The 12459-nt window shown below is 49.5% G+C and overlaps 1 protein-coding gene and 1 long non-coding RNA gene across 9 annotated transcripts in view; one reads left to right on the forward strand and one right to left on the reverse strand.

Annotated features, from left to right (window-relative positions):
- Positions 1-8281: 8281 nt before the first annotated feature.
- On the forward strand, positions 8282-9117 carry LOC135254384 (uncharacterized). Of its 3 annotated transcripts, none has more exons than XR_010329860.1 (3): positions 8282-8418; positions 8719-8752; positions 8991-9117. It is a non-coding gene; the product is annotated as an uncharacterized LOC135254384 (long non-coding RNA). The 3 variants fall into 3 exon arrangements; XR_010329862.1 differs by having other exon boundaries at positions 8315-8452; XR_010329861.1 differs by having other exon boundaries at positions 8362-8462; positions 8618-8752.
- Positions 9118-9384: 267 nt separating this feature from the next.
- tbc1d1 (TBC1 (tre-2/USP6, BUB2, cdc16) domain family, member 1) overlaps positions 9385-12459 on the reverse strand; it is a 60113-nt gene continuing 57038 nt past the window's right edge. For all 6 annotated transcript variants that reach the window (XM_064334451.1, XM_064334452.1, XM_064334453.1 and 3 more), the window contains one exon: positions 9385-11169. In XM_064334451.1, the coding sequence (XP_064190521.1) occupies positions 10951-11169 (219 nt within the window). In that variant the 3' untranslated portion in view covers positions 9385-10950. The remainder of the gene's footprint in view (positions 11170-12459) is intronic.

A 12459-nucleotide genomic window follows, 5' to 3' on the forward strand; every position in this document is an offset into this window, starting at 1 on the left:
GGTTGCTGAATATTTTCTTCCGGATTTTCTTTGTTAGCCCGTTGTAATTGACTCAAAACGTTTGATACAGTTATGTGAGGTATGCGGTAGTTCTGCGTAATTCACATTGGTGATAGCCTACAGTAAAAGCAAATTGGAAATCACCTTCCGCACTTTTTGTCAGGGTAAAATAACAGGTTAATTCTAGTAATCATCCCTTTAGCTTTTTCAGACTGCCGTAATTTTACTCTGCCATTCTTCAATTCCACAAAAAGTCCAGGAAGACTATGGACTAATTTATGGTGCATGGTTCGCATCTGGAGGGCACACTTACGCTGCTCGGCTAGCAGTAACTTCGAAGGAAAGCAAACGGTGGCTGTACCACTGCTAATTAAAATTTTCACGCAAGTCCGAGTTTTCGTTCTATTCTTGTCATTTTGCGATTAGCCTGTATGGAATTGACGATGAGAAAGTAATCAAACAGCAAATTGTTTACAACGTGTGCATGTTTTCTGCTGTTGTTGCCAGTTATATTGGAAATGTGAATGCATTCTGTCGCCTCAGATGTCAAGACATGAAAGTGAATGTTCGCATAAAAACATAATGAATGTGTTTGAGAGGATATATAAAACAGTTACAATCTGACTATTGGCCTGTTATATCCTATTTGTTGCATAACAACGGTCCAAGTTCAACTACCAACGACAGTTTTGCTTGACAACGGTAAAATATGCCCAAACGGCTGCAGAAGAATACTTCAATTCCAGGTGATTAAATCGATAAAAATCAATAAATACAAAAGTAACCATATACAGTCATTGTTGTTAGCCCGTTGTATATAAGTGGAATAACCCCCTCCGGACTGTCCCGGTTATTAGAAAATGTAGGCTACTTCGGTGGTAGTATGGGGTTACAGAAGAAATCATAGGACAGATGGACTGATGGCCTAATCTTCGCGGGACTTTAGACCGCGGTGGAAACGCAGACAACCATGGGCTGAAGGAACCTTTTAGTTCCTTGAAAAGTAGTTCCGGGTACTTTTGGTGGAAACGCGGCTTAAGAGTCTCTCAAATAAACTCTTTTCCAAGTGGTCATGTTCATTGGCATCTTTTTTAGAATTAAGAATAATTATAAGATTCAATGGAACATGCATTTTACATAATTATTCTAAGATACATGACCGATCGAATAAATGCTAAATAATACCCTGAATCTCACAGCTCTAACTAAGCAAACAGATCACAGCTCTAACTAAGCAAACAGATCACAGCTCTAACTGTGCAAACAGATCACAGCTCTGAGCAAACAGATCACAGTTCTAACTGAGCAAACAGATCACAACTCTGAGCAAACAGATCACAGCTCTAACTGAGCAAACAGATCACAGCTCTCACTGAGCAAACAGATCACAGCTCTCACTGAGCAAACAGATCACAGCTCTCTCTGAGCAAACAGATCACAGCTCTCAATGATTCATCATTGCATTTAATATTGTACTAGTTGTCTACAAAAAATAAAAAATATATTAATATGCACCTAAACAAACTTTTCTTTCTCTATTTCACAAGAACAACCGCATTCCCATTAAAATATGACCCAATTTTTACTTTCCTTTCACCGTCTCAATGAGTGTCAATCAAAGATGTGATATTGACGGATCTTCCGAAGGCAATCATCAGCTGACATCGGCGTGTAGTGAAACAGAGGATTGCTTCAGTCATTTTGTATGGGGGGCTTTGAAAACAGTGCATACATTTCTGACCTCTGAACTGTTCCTTTGAACTGGCCGCCATGTCCTGGAACTGCAGAGTGATTCCCGCCTCCCAGCCCTGCCCCCCCAGCCCTGCCCCACGGCACAGCCAATACCGCCGTTCTCCCCAAATTTGGCAGACTGGCTGACCCTGGATCAGCCGCCTGGGGACAGAGTCTTGGGAGATGCAGAAACCGCACGCGATGCACAAGTAAAGCCAGGATGACCAACCAATCATCTGCGTGCATGCCGGTCCCACCCTGGCCCTAATTTGCATGCTGCTGTGTTTCTGTGGTCGTTCATCAGACGGGTGTGTCTGCTAATGCTGTCTGTTATATGGGGGGGGTGGGGTGGGTGGGGCGATGCTCGGCACCAGTGCAAATAAACAAATCAGAAATAACACCTTAGACTGAACTCAGTTGAACTTCATTACTTGTCTCGCTTATTTTTTGTGATCATACTTAAATCAGCTCATTACTGGCCACAGTGTTCTGTTAGTACATGTTAAAACACAGCGAATGAGGAAGTTGAGGCAGTAAATTACCTTTCATAACAGAAGCTGTTATTTGCCCTCATGCGTGAATTGTTTCCTTTGAGTGATTAGTCGCACCAGCGATGTACCCAACACTCTGCCACATGCAGCCCTGCTACACCAGTGCTGTACCCAACACTCTGCCACACACAGCCCTGCCACACAGCGATGTACCCAACACTCTGCCACAAACAGCCCTGCTGCATCAGCGCTGTACCCAACACTGCCACACACAGCCCTGCTACACCAGCGCTATACCCAACACTCTGCCACACACAGCCCTGCTGCACCAGCGCTGTACCAAACACTCCACCACACACAGCCCAGCTGCACCAGCACTAAACCCAACACTCCGCCACACAAAGCTCTGCTGCACCAGCACTGTACCCAACACTCCACCACACACAGCCCTGCTGTACCAGCACTGTACCCAACACTCCGCCACACACAGCCCTGCTGCACCAGCACTGTACCCAACACTGCCACACACAGCCATGCTGCACCAGCACTGTACCCAACACTGCCACACACAGCCCTGCTGCACCAGCACTGTACCCAACACTGCCACACACAGCCATGCTGCACCAGCACTGTACCCAACACTGCCACACACAGCCCTGCTGCACCAGCACTGTACCCAACACTGCCACACGCAGCCCTGCTGCACCAGCGCTGTACCCAACACTCCGCCACACACAGCCCTGCCGCACCAGCACTGTACCCAACACTCTGCCACACACAGCCCTGCTGCACCAGCGCTGTACCAAACACTCCGCCACACACAGCCCTGCTGCACCAGCGCTGTACCCAACACTCTGCCACACACAGCCCTGCCACACAGTCCTGCTGCACCAGCACTGTATCCAACACTCTGCCACACACAGCTCTGCTGTACCAGTGCTGTACCCAACATTCTGCCACACACAGCCCTGCCACACATAGCCCTGTACCCAACACTCACCCAGAACTCACATTATTCCAGCTAACAGAACCCTGTGAGGCTCCAGCTCCACGCCGGACGCTTCTGCCAGAGCTCACATTATTGCAGCAGTGTCTGGAGTTGAACAGGAAGGAGATGACTCCACTCCCCCACGAGAAATATGATCAACTCACAGAGCTGACGGGAGTGGAAAGTGCCGACTCAGGCGTTGTTCTGGAATATCCCATAAAGCTGGACGGGCTTCTGATCTGGGTGCAGACAAGGCCAGTGCACATGGCCAACATGCTCCAGGCTCCTCAAAGTGCTGAGCGCCTCCTTGTGCTCTGCAGATGGGCCCCATCGCTCAGAATCCCCCCAACCGACCCGCTAGGGAAGGTGCGCTTTAACATGGGGAGATGATCATTCCGCAGTGTCACAACTAACATCCACCTGTCCATCAATGGGTCTGAGCACCCCAGCCATGGCAGAAAAATGCACCTGACACCTTTAGGGAACCCCCAGAACCCTTCACCGCAGGAACACTGCTGCGTTTCCATTTTCCAGCTCACTCCCAGTATCAACCCTACGGAGGTGCAGGCCATTATAATCACATCAGCAAGGTATCAACAAGGAATTCAGGTTTACTATACTGTCTGCAATGGTGTCACTCTGACTAACACGTGGGCACATACATGCACAAGTAAATGTGGACACATTCACACACACATACACGCACACACACTCACAAGCAAATGCACATGCACACTCTTACAGTAAAAGCTGGTCTACAGTAAAAGCACTGCTTCAGGTAAACCAGGCGTTGGTGTCTCCTGGGAGCCATTTTGGCTCTGAGCCCAGGGTTCAGTGTGAGGGACTGGGAGCCATTTTGGCTCTGAGCCCAGTGTTCCGTGTGAGGGACTGGGAGCCATTTTGGCTCTGAGCCCAGTGTTCAGTGTGAGGGACTAGGAGCCATTTTGGCTCTGAGCCCGGTGTGAGTGAGGGATTGATCGCTGGTGCAGAGGGGCAGACATGGGGGTGCAGTTCACAGGGCGAGGGTTACGGCCTCCACTGCCGCCGATTAGTCAGAGTTGGGCGGGGGTGGGAGGGGGCCGGGCGGGGGTGGGAGGGGGCCAGGCGCCACATTCTGGGTGTGCCTGGTATGTTTTGTCAGCACATCCGTTTGTTTCAGGACCCCTCCCAACCCCTCCGCCAGCCCCCCCTCCATTCTCACTTGCATGCTGCTCTCCTTCAGGCCCTCAGCCTTCAGAAGCACACTCACAGTACACACACTACACTACACACACACTGTACACACATTACACTACACACACACTGTACACACATTACACTATACACACACACACATAACACTACACACACACATTACACTACACACACACTGTACACACATTACACTATACACACACACACATACTATACACACACACACACATTACAGTACACACACACTGTACACACATTACACTACACACACACACACACATTACACTACACACACACACACACACACACACATTACAGTACACACACACTGTACACACATTACACTATACACACTACACACACACACACACACATTACACTATACACACTACACACACACACATTACAGTACACACACACTGTACACACATTACACTACACACACACTGTACACACATTACACTATACATACATACATTACACTATACACACACACACACATTACAGTACACACACACTGTACACACATTACACTATACACACACACACACACACATTACACTACACACACACACACACACACACACACATTACAATACAACACACACTGTACACTACATACACACACACACACACACTTTAGTACACACACACTGTACACACATTACACTATACACACACACACACATTACACTACACACACACTGTACACACATTACACTATACACACTACACACACACACACACACATTACACTGCACACACACTGTACACACATTACACTACAGACACACTGTACACACATTACACTATACACACACACACACATTACACTACACACACACTGTACACACATTACACTATACACACACTGTACACACATTACACTACACACACACTGTAAACACATTACACTATACACACACACACATTACACTACACACACTGTACACACATTACACTACACACACTGTGAACAGATTACACTATACACACACACCTTACAGTACACACACACTGTACACACATTACAGTACACACACACTGTACACACATTACACTATACACACACATTACAGTACACACACACTGTTCACACATTACACTATACACACACACACTGGGCACACTGTACACACATTACACTATACACACACTCACTGTATACACACACACTGGACAAACTGTACACACATTACACTATACACACACACACTGGACAAACTATACAAACATTACACACTATGCGCAAACTGTACACACACTCACTGAATACACTATACACAGCACACACACACAATACACTATACACAGCACACACTCACAGTACATACATACGCACACACAGCAAACACTATAAACACACTACACAGTATACACACAGCACACATCACACGTACTCACTGTACACATTATACACACACACTATATACAGTGTGTTACACAGTACACACACAAGCAACCTCACGTGCCATACTGTAATCTACAACCCGCCACAGCGCGGGTTTCCCTCACTCATGCCATTGTCTAGGGGGTAAACAAAGGTAATCTCCTTTTTAAGATACATCTCGCTTCAACCGCATACAGTTTTCAAAAACATTTCTTCCAGGAAGAAGATGGACAACAGTCAGTTCCAGAGAATTTAAAAAGAGAGACACACAATCCGCAGTGGGTGGAGTTACAGTGAAGGACAGACAATAGAAAACCAGGGTTAAATTTCCTGTGTCGGAAGATCAGAACAAACTGCACTGAACTCCCTGCCCCCTCCCTCCCCCCCCAACCCGCCCCAAACTCTTAACTGTGGCTTGGCAGTCAGTCTGGATGAGGCGATGTTATTCAGCATGTGGGGGTGGGGGGTGGGTACCCAACGGCAGTGCATATGACCTGCAGTCTGGCTCCACACTGCCAGCTATCCAGACCCCCCGCCCCCCAAAAAAAAAAAACAGACCCTGATTTTATCGGGATGTGTGGACAGCCCTAACAACGTTTAAAAAGCCATGCGTGAGCACTGGAGCTCAGCCTGCTGAGCTCATGGCCTTGTTCAGCCCCGCAGAGCCTAACACTCAGCGCTGCACAAACTGCACCCGGCTCACAGATGCACCTACATGTCCTCACCCCCCCAATCTGGATTCCCATCAAGATGACAGTTCTGAAGAAAACAAATTTGTATCGCTGGACTGACTTGAAGAGATGTGTCAGCAGAAACATTTAAGAACCTTTGGGCGTGACAGAAATTTGTAAGTCGAGACTCTTTAATCACAAAGGCCCATTGCTCAGAACCTTTCAGTTTCAGGGAAACTGAGATTTGAGAACTCTGCAGCACCAAAAAAGTTCAACCAAAGAGCACCTCCATCAGGCACTGGAGTCAGGAGGACAGGTCCTGGTGCCCGATCTGAAACTTGGCACATCTACAGCATTTGAAGGTGTGGCGATGGGGTTTGGATACAGTGATACTACACACACCAAGAATGGAGAATGGCTAGGGTTCTGTCATTGGACCCAACCCAACCACTCTCTGCACAACCAAAGAAAAAAATTAAGATAAAAAAAAAAAAACGGACATTAAGGAGGCGCTCACATTAAGGAGGTGCTCATTAAGGAGGCGCTCACATTACGGAGGCGCTCATTAAGGAGGTGCTCACATTGAGGAGGTGCTCACATTAAGGAGGCGCTCATTAAGGAGGTGCTCACATTAAGGAGGCGCTCACATTACGGAGGCGCTCACATTACGGAGGCGCTCACATTAAGGAGGCGCTCACATTAAGGAGGCGCTCATTGAGGAGGCGCTCATTAAGGAGGCGCTCACATTAAGGAGGCGCTCACATTGAGGAGGTGCTCACATTAAGGAGGCGCTCATTAAGGAGGCGCTCACATTACGGAGGCGCTCACATTAAGGAGGCGCTCACATTACGGAGGCGCTCATTAAGGAGGTGCTCACATTAAGGAGGCGCTCACATTAAGGAGGCGCTCACATTGATGAGGCGCTCATTAAGGAGGCGCTCACATTAAGGAGGCGCTCACATTAAGGAGGCGCTCACATTGAGGAGGCGCTCATTAAGGAGGCGCTCACATTAAGGAGGTGCTCATTAAGGAGGCGCTCATTGAGGAGGCGCTCACATTAAGGAGGTGCTCACATTAAGGAGGCGCTCCACAGCCCTGTGACCAATTAGAGCGCTGTCTACTATTTTCATTTATGTCACAAAATATTTCTCTGGCCCCTCCTGTTTGCTCTCCGCAGGTAATATTACATAAAGGGACACATCTGGTGCTTTCTGTAAATACTATAATATCAAATGAAGTCCACAGGAACAAACATATTACTGACCGGTTGTGTTGCTCACAAAGGTTCTGTTTTGTTTTACTCACCAAGTCAAAATCTGATCACCCCCATAAAGCATTTTTATTATAAAATACAGAAATAATCTTTCACACAAAAACACGATAAGAAAATAAAACTGCAATCGCACTAACGGTGTCAGCTTCCAGTGAAGATGGAAGAAACGCAAACAGAGAACAGGAGATAAAACACGCTGGCGCCTCTCCACGACTATAAACATCTCAACAATGCTCATATCAGGAAGGAAGATCTTGCCAAACCTTCCCCACACCCACACCTTGTGAAGACGGATGGGCCTGAATCCACAAGCTCAAACATGGCCAGAGGCACATGTCAATGGCAGTATTTCTGCCAGTCTGTCTGTTACATCAGGTGTTGAAACAGGTAGATCAGAAAGAGCAGCAGAGGTTTTCACACAAAAGCAAGATCATTATTGCTGTAATATGTTGGTGGTTGTCTTTGGTGGATTCCAAGTGATTTACATCTTCATTTAATACAAATGCTGGCTATTTATTCGGCTGGGTATGTAACTGAAGAATGGCACCATGGCAGTCCACCCCCCGTAACTGGATGTGCGGGAAGAAAGACAAGACTTACACTTCTCTACTCCCTCTACAGTCATTTACATCCACAGCCAGAGCTGGTGTGAGATGAGGGTTGGTGTGTGATGGCAGTAGGTGTGTGATGAGTGTGAGTAGGTGTGTGATGAGTGTGTGAGTAGGTGTGTGATGAGTGTGTGAGTAGGTGTGTGATGAGTGTGAGTAGGTGTGTGATGAGTGTGAGTAGGTGTGTGATGAGTGTGAGAGTAGGTGTGTGATGAGTGTGTGAGTAGGTGTGTGATGAGTGTGAGAGTAGGTGTGTGATGAGTGTGAGTAGGTGTGTGATGAGTGTGTGAGTAGGTGTGTGATGAGTGTGAGAGTAGGTCTGTGAGTAGAGCGTCTGCCAAATGCCTGTAATGTAATGTGTGATGAGTGTAGATGTGAGATGAGGGTTGGTGTGTGATGGCAGTAGGTGGTAAATGGTAAATGGTAAATGGACTGCGTTTATATAGCGCTTTTATCCAAAGCGCTTTACAATTGATGCCTCTCATTCGCCAGAGCAGTTAGGGATTAGGGGTTAGGTGTCTTGCACAAGGACACTTCGACACGCCCAGGGCGGGGTTTGAACCGGCAACCCTCCGACTGCCAGACAATCGGTCTTACCTCCTGAGCTATGTCGCCCCTGGTGTGTGATGAGAGTGTGAGAGTAGGTGTGTGATGAGGGTTGGTGTGTGATGAGAGTAGGTGTGTGAAGAGAGTGTGAGAGTAGGTGTGTGATGAGGGTTGGTGTGAGATGAGAGTAGGTGTGTGATGAGAATAGGTGTGTGATGAGGGTTGGTGTGAGATGAGAGTAGGTGTGTGATGAGAATAGGTGTGTGATGAGGGTTGGTGTGTGTTCCCCTGAAAGTCAAAACAAACCTTAGTGCTTCTCTTGGCTCTAAAAATATGAAGTAGCTTACCTCACAAAATCATGTATAAAATTAAATCTGAGGTTGCAGTGTAATCTTGGCAGGAAAGGTCAGTTTGTTAACTGGGCAGAATTGTAAAGGCATTTTACATGTTCAAATAATATTTGTACAGGGAGTTTGTATTCATTGATTTCACTGTCTTTTTGAGAGGTATACAAAGGCACCTGCACAATGTTCAAAATGGTGGACCGGCAGCCTGACAAAATGACCCTTCAGGAAGAGAGAGCAACACAAACATGAAAAACAAGGAGAGCTAAATCTCTACTGTGACTTTACTCAACAGATATGAAAGGCATGTTTATGCAAATGATAACAATAATAATTATTAAAATGAACATGTGCCATGGTACAAAGAGTCACACTTCAGAAAGGAAACTTAAAGCACAGTGTGGAAGACAAACACAGGCACACACACAAACACACACACACGCACTGGCATGCACACACACACACACACACACACACACACGCACAGGCACGCACACACACACACACACACACACACGCTGGCACGCACACACACACACACACGCACACACACGCACACACACACACACACACGCGCACACACACGCACACACACTGGCACGCACACACACACACACTCACTGGCACGCACACACACACACACACACACACACACACACACACACACGTGCGCGCTGGCACGCACACACACGCACACACACGCACGCACACGCACATGCACGCACGCACACACACACGCACAGGCACGCACACACACACACACACGCGCGCGCGCGCGCTGGCTGGCACGCACACACACACACACACACGCTCGCACGCACACACGCACACACACACACGCTGGCACGCACACACACACACGCACACACACACACACACACACACACACGCACGCACACACCCACACCCGCCGGCACACGTAATCTGGATCACATTCGCAGTCTCTCATGATTGACAGCTGTGCTTGAAGTTTAAAACAGTAAATGCAGAGCCCCGCCCCTAACAGCACCCAATGTGGCGACAGATTTGGGTCACAGTGACAGACTCCGCGTGACACAGGGCGCTTCACCCCCCCAAAGTGCGCCATTCACCGGGGTTCACCCAGCACACGCGTGTGCGGACACACGCAGGCGCTCCAAGCAGAAGCGTCATGTGTTCCTCAGCAGATGCACAAAATGAATCTACGCCCCACAGCCAGAGTGCAGTCGGCACATTCTTTGGTTGCTCTAAAAAGCAGACATTATCATTACCCCCCCCACGGGGGAACAGAGCTGCAGACCTCAGCACAGGCAAGAGAGCCCCCCCCCACAATACTGCATCCTCCTGCATTTCTGCCCCCGCCCCCCAAAATACTGCATCCCCCTGCATTTCTGCCCCCCCCCCCCCCACAATACTGCATCCCCCTGCATTTCTGCCCCCCCCCCACAATACTGCACCTCACTGCATGACTTAATGATAATACCTGAAACCCCACCCCCTCGGTCCCTCCTCTCTCCTCAAACCCCTCCCCCTCCCCTCCCCCCTCTCTTCTCAAACTCCATGCCAGCCCGATGTGTGTGGGGCTCAGGTCAGGGCTGGGGGGGGGGGGGGTGACAGCACTCCAGTGACGGCTCTCATCAGGTCTTTGGGTCATGTGACACAAACCACGCCCCCAGCATCGTCACTGGGACGGGAGGTACCATGGGCTGGGCACAGCAGACCCCTGTCCCTGAAATCAGTGTGGGGAGCGCTGGTCCTGGTGTGTGAGGGGTCCCGTGGGGGGTCCCGTGTGGGGGCTCGGGGTTTGGGGCAGCTGTGCCCGGAGGGAGGCCACAGTGTCCAGCAGCCAGGCGCGCTCCTGCTGCAGGGACTGAACCTCCTGCTGCAGCCGGCCCTCACTGCCCTGCAGGCCTTCCACACTCTCCTCCAGACTGTGGATCTTAGCATGGGCCACCTGGGACAGGCAGAGCAAGGGAGGGAGAGAGAGAGAGAGGAGGGGGGGATAGAGAGGGAGAGGAGGAGGTGGATAGAGAGGGAGAGGAGGGGGGATAGAGAGGGAGAGGAGGAGGGGGATAGAGAGGGAGAGGAGGACGGGGAGAGAGAGAGAGAGAGGAGGGGGGTAGAGAGGGAGAGGAGGAGGGACAGAGGGAGGGGGGAGGAGGGGGATAGAGAGGGACAGGAGGAGGGGGATAGAGAGGGAGAGGAGGGGGGGATAGAGAGGGAGAGGAGGGGGGGACAGAGAGGGAGAGGAGGGGGATAGAGAGGGAGAGGAGGACAGAGAGAGAGAGGAGGGGGGGTAGAGAGGGAGAGGAGGAGGGACAGAGAGGGAGAGGAGGAAGACAAACAGAAAGGGGAAGATGAAAGGGGACAGAGGGACAGTGAAACAGAATCAGAAGGAAAGGGGAGTGAGAAAGTGAGAGAGATGAATAGAAGGAAAAGAACAGAGAAAATCATCCATTACTTTTTTCCACAACAAAGATGGTGGATTTTTTTCTGGAGCTTCAACTTGTGAAATGAGCCTGTACAACATCACAAACACACAAAGCCACAAACACACACAAACTACACCACAAACACACACACACACACACACAACACCAAACACCAGACCACATACACACAAAGCCACAAACACACACACACTACACCACAAACACAACACCACACACACACTACACCAAACACCAGACCACAAACACACAAAACCACAAACACACTAAATGCACAAAACACACAGAGCACAGGAGAGTGGACACAAGGGCAGTAGAGAGGACGCAGGGGCAGTAGAGGTGACATGGGGGCAGTAGAGGTGATGCGGGGGCAGTAGACGTGATGCAGGGGCAGTAGAGGTGATGCGGGGGCAGTAGAGAGGACGCAGGGGCAGTAGAGGTGTCGCGTGGGCAGTAAAGAGGACGCAGGGGCAGTAGAGGTGATGCAGGGGCAGTAGATGTGAAGCAGGGGCAGTAGAGAGGACGTGGGGGCAGTAGAGGGGACATGGGGGCAGTAGAGGGGACATGGGGGCAGTAGACGTGATGCAGGGGCAGTAGAGGTGATGCAGGGGCAGTAGAGAGGACATGGGGGCAGTAGAGGTGACGCAGTGGCAGTAGAGGTGACGCAGGGGCAGTAGAGGTGACGCAGGGGCAGTAGAGAGGACGCGGGGGCAGTAGAGGTGATGCAGGGGCAGTAGACGTGATGCATGGGCAGTAGACGTGATGCGGGGGCAGTAGAGAGGACGCAGGGGCAG

The sequence above is a fragment of the Anguilla rostrata genome, chromosome 5 (assembly GCF_018555375.3).
Source record: "Anguilla rostrata isolate EN2019 chromosome 5, ASM1855537v3, whole genome shotgun sequence".
Lineage (NCBI taxonomy): Eukaryota > Metazoa > Chordata > Actinopteri > Anguilliformes > Anguillidae > Anguilla > Anguilla rostrata.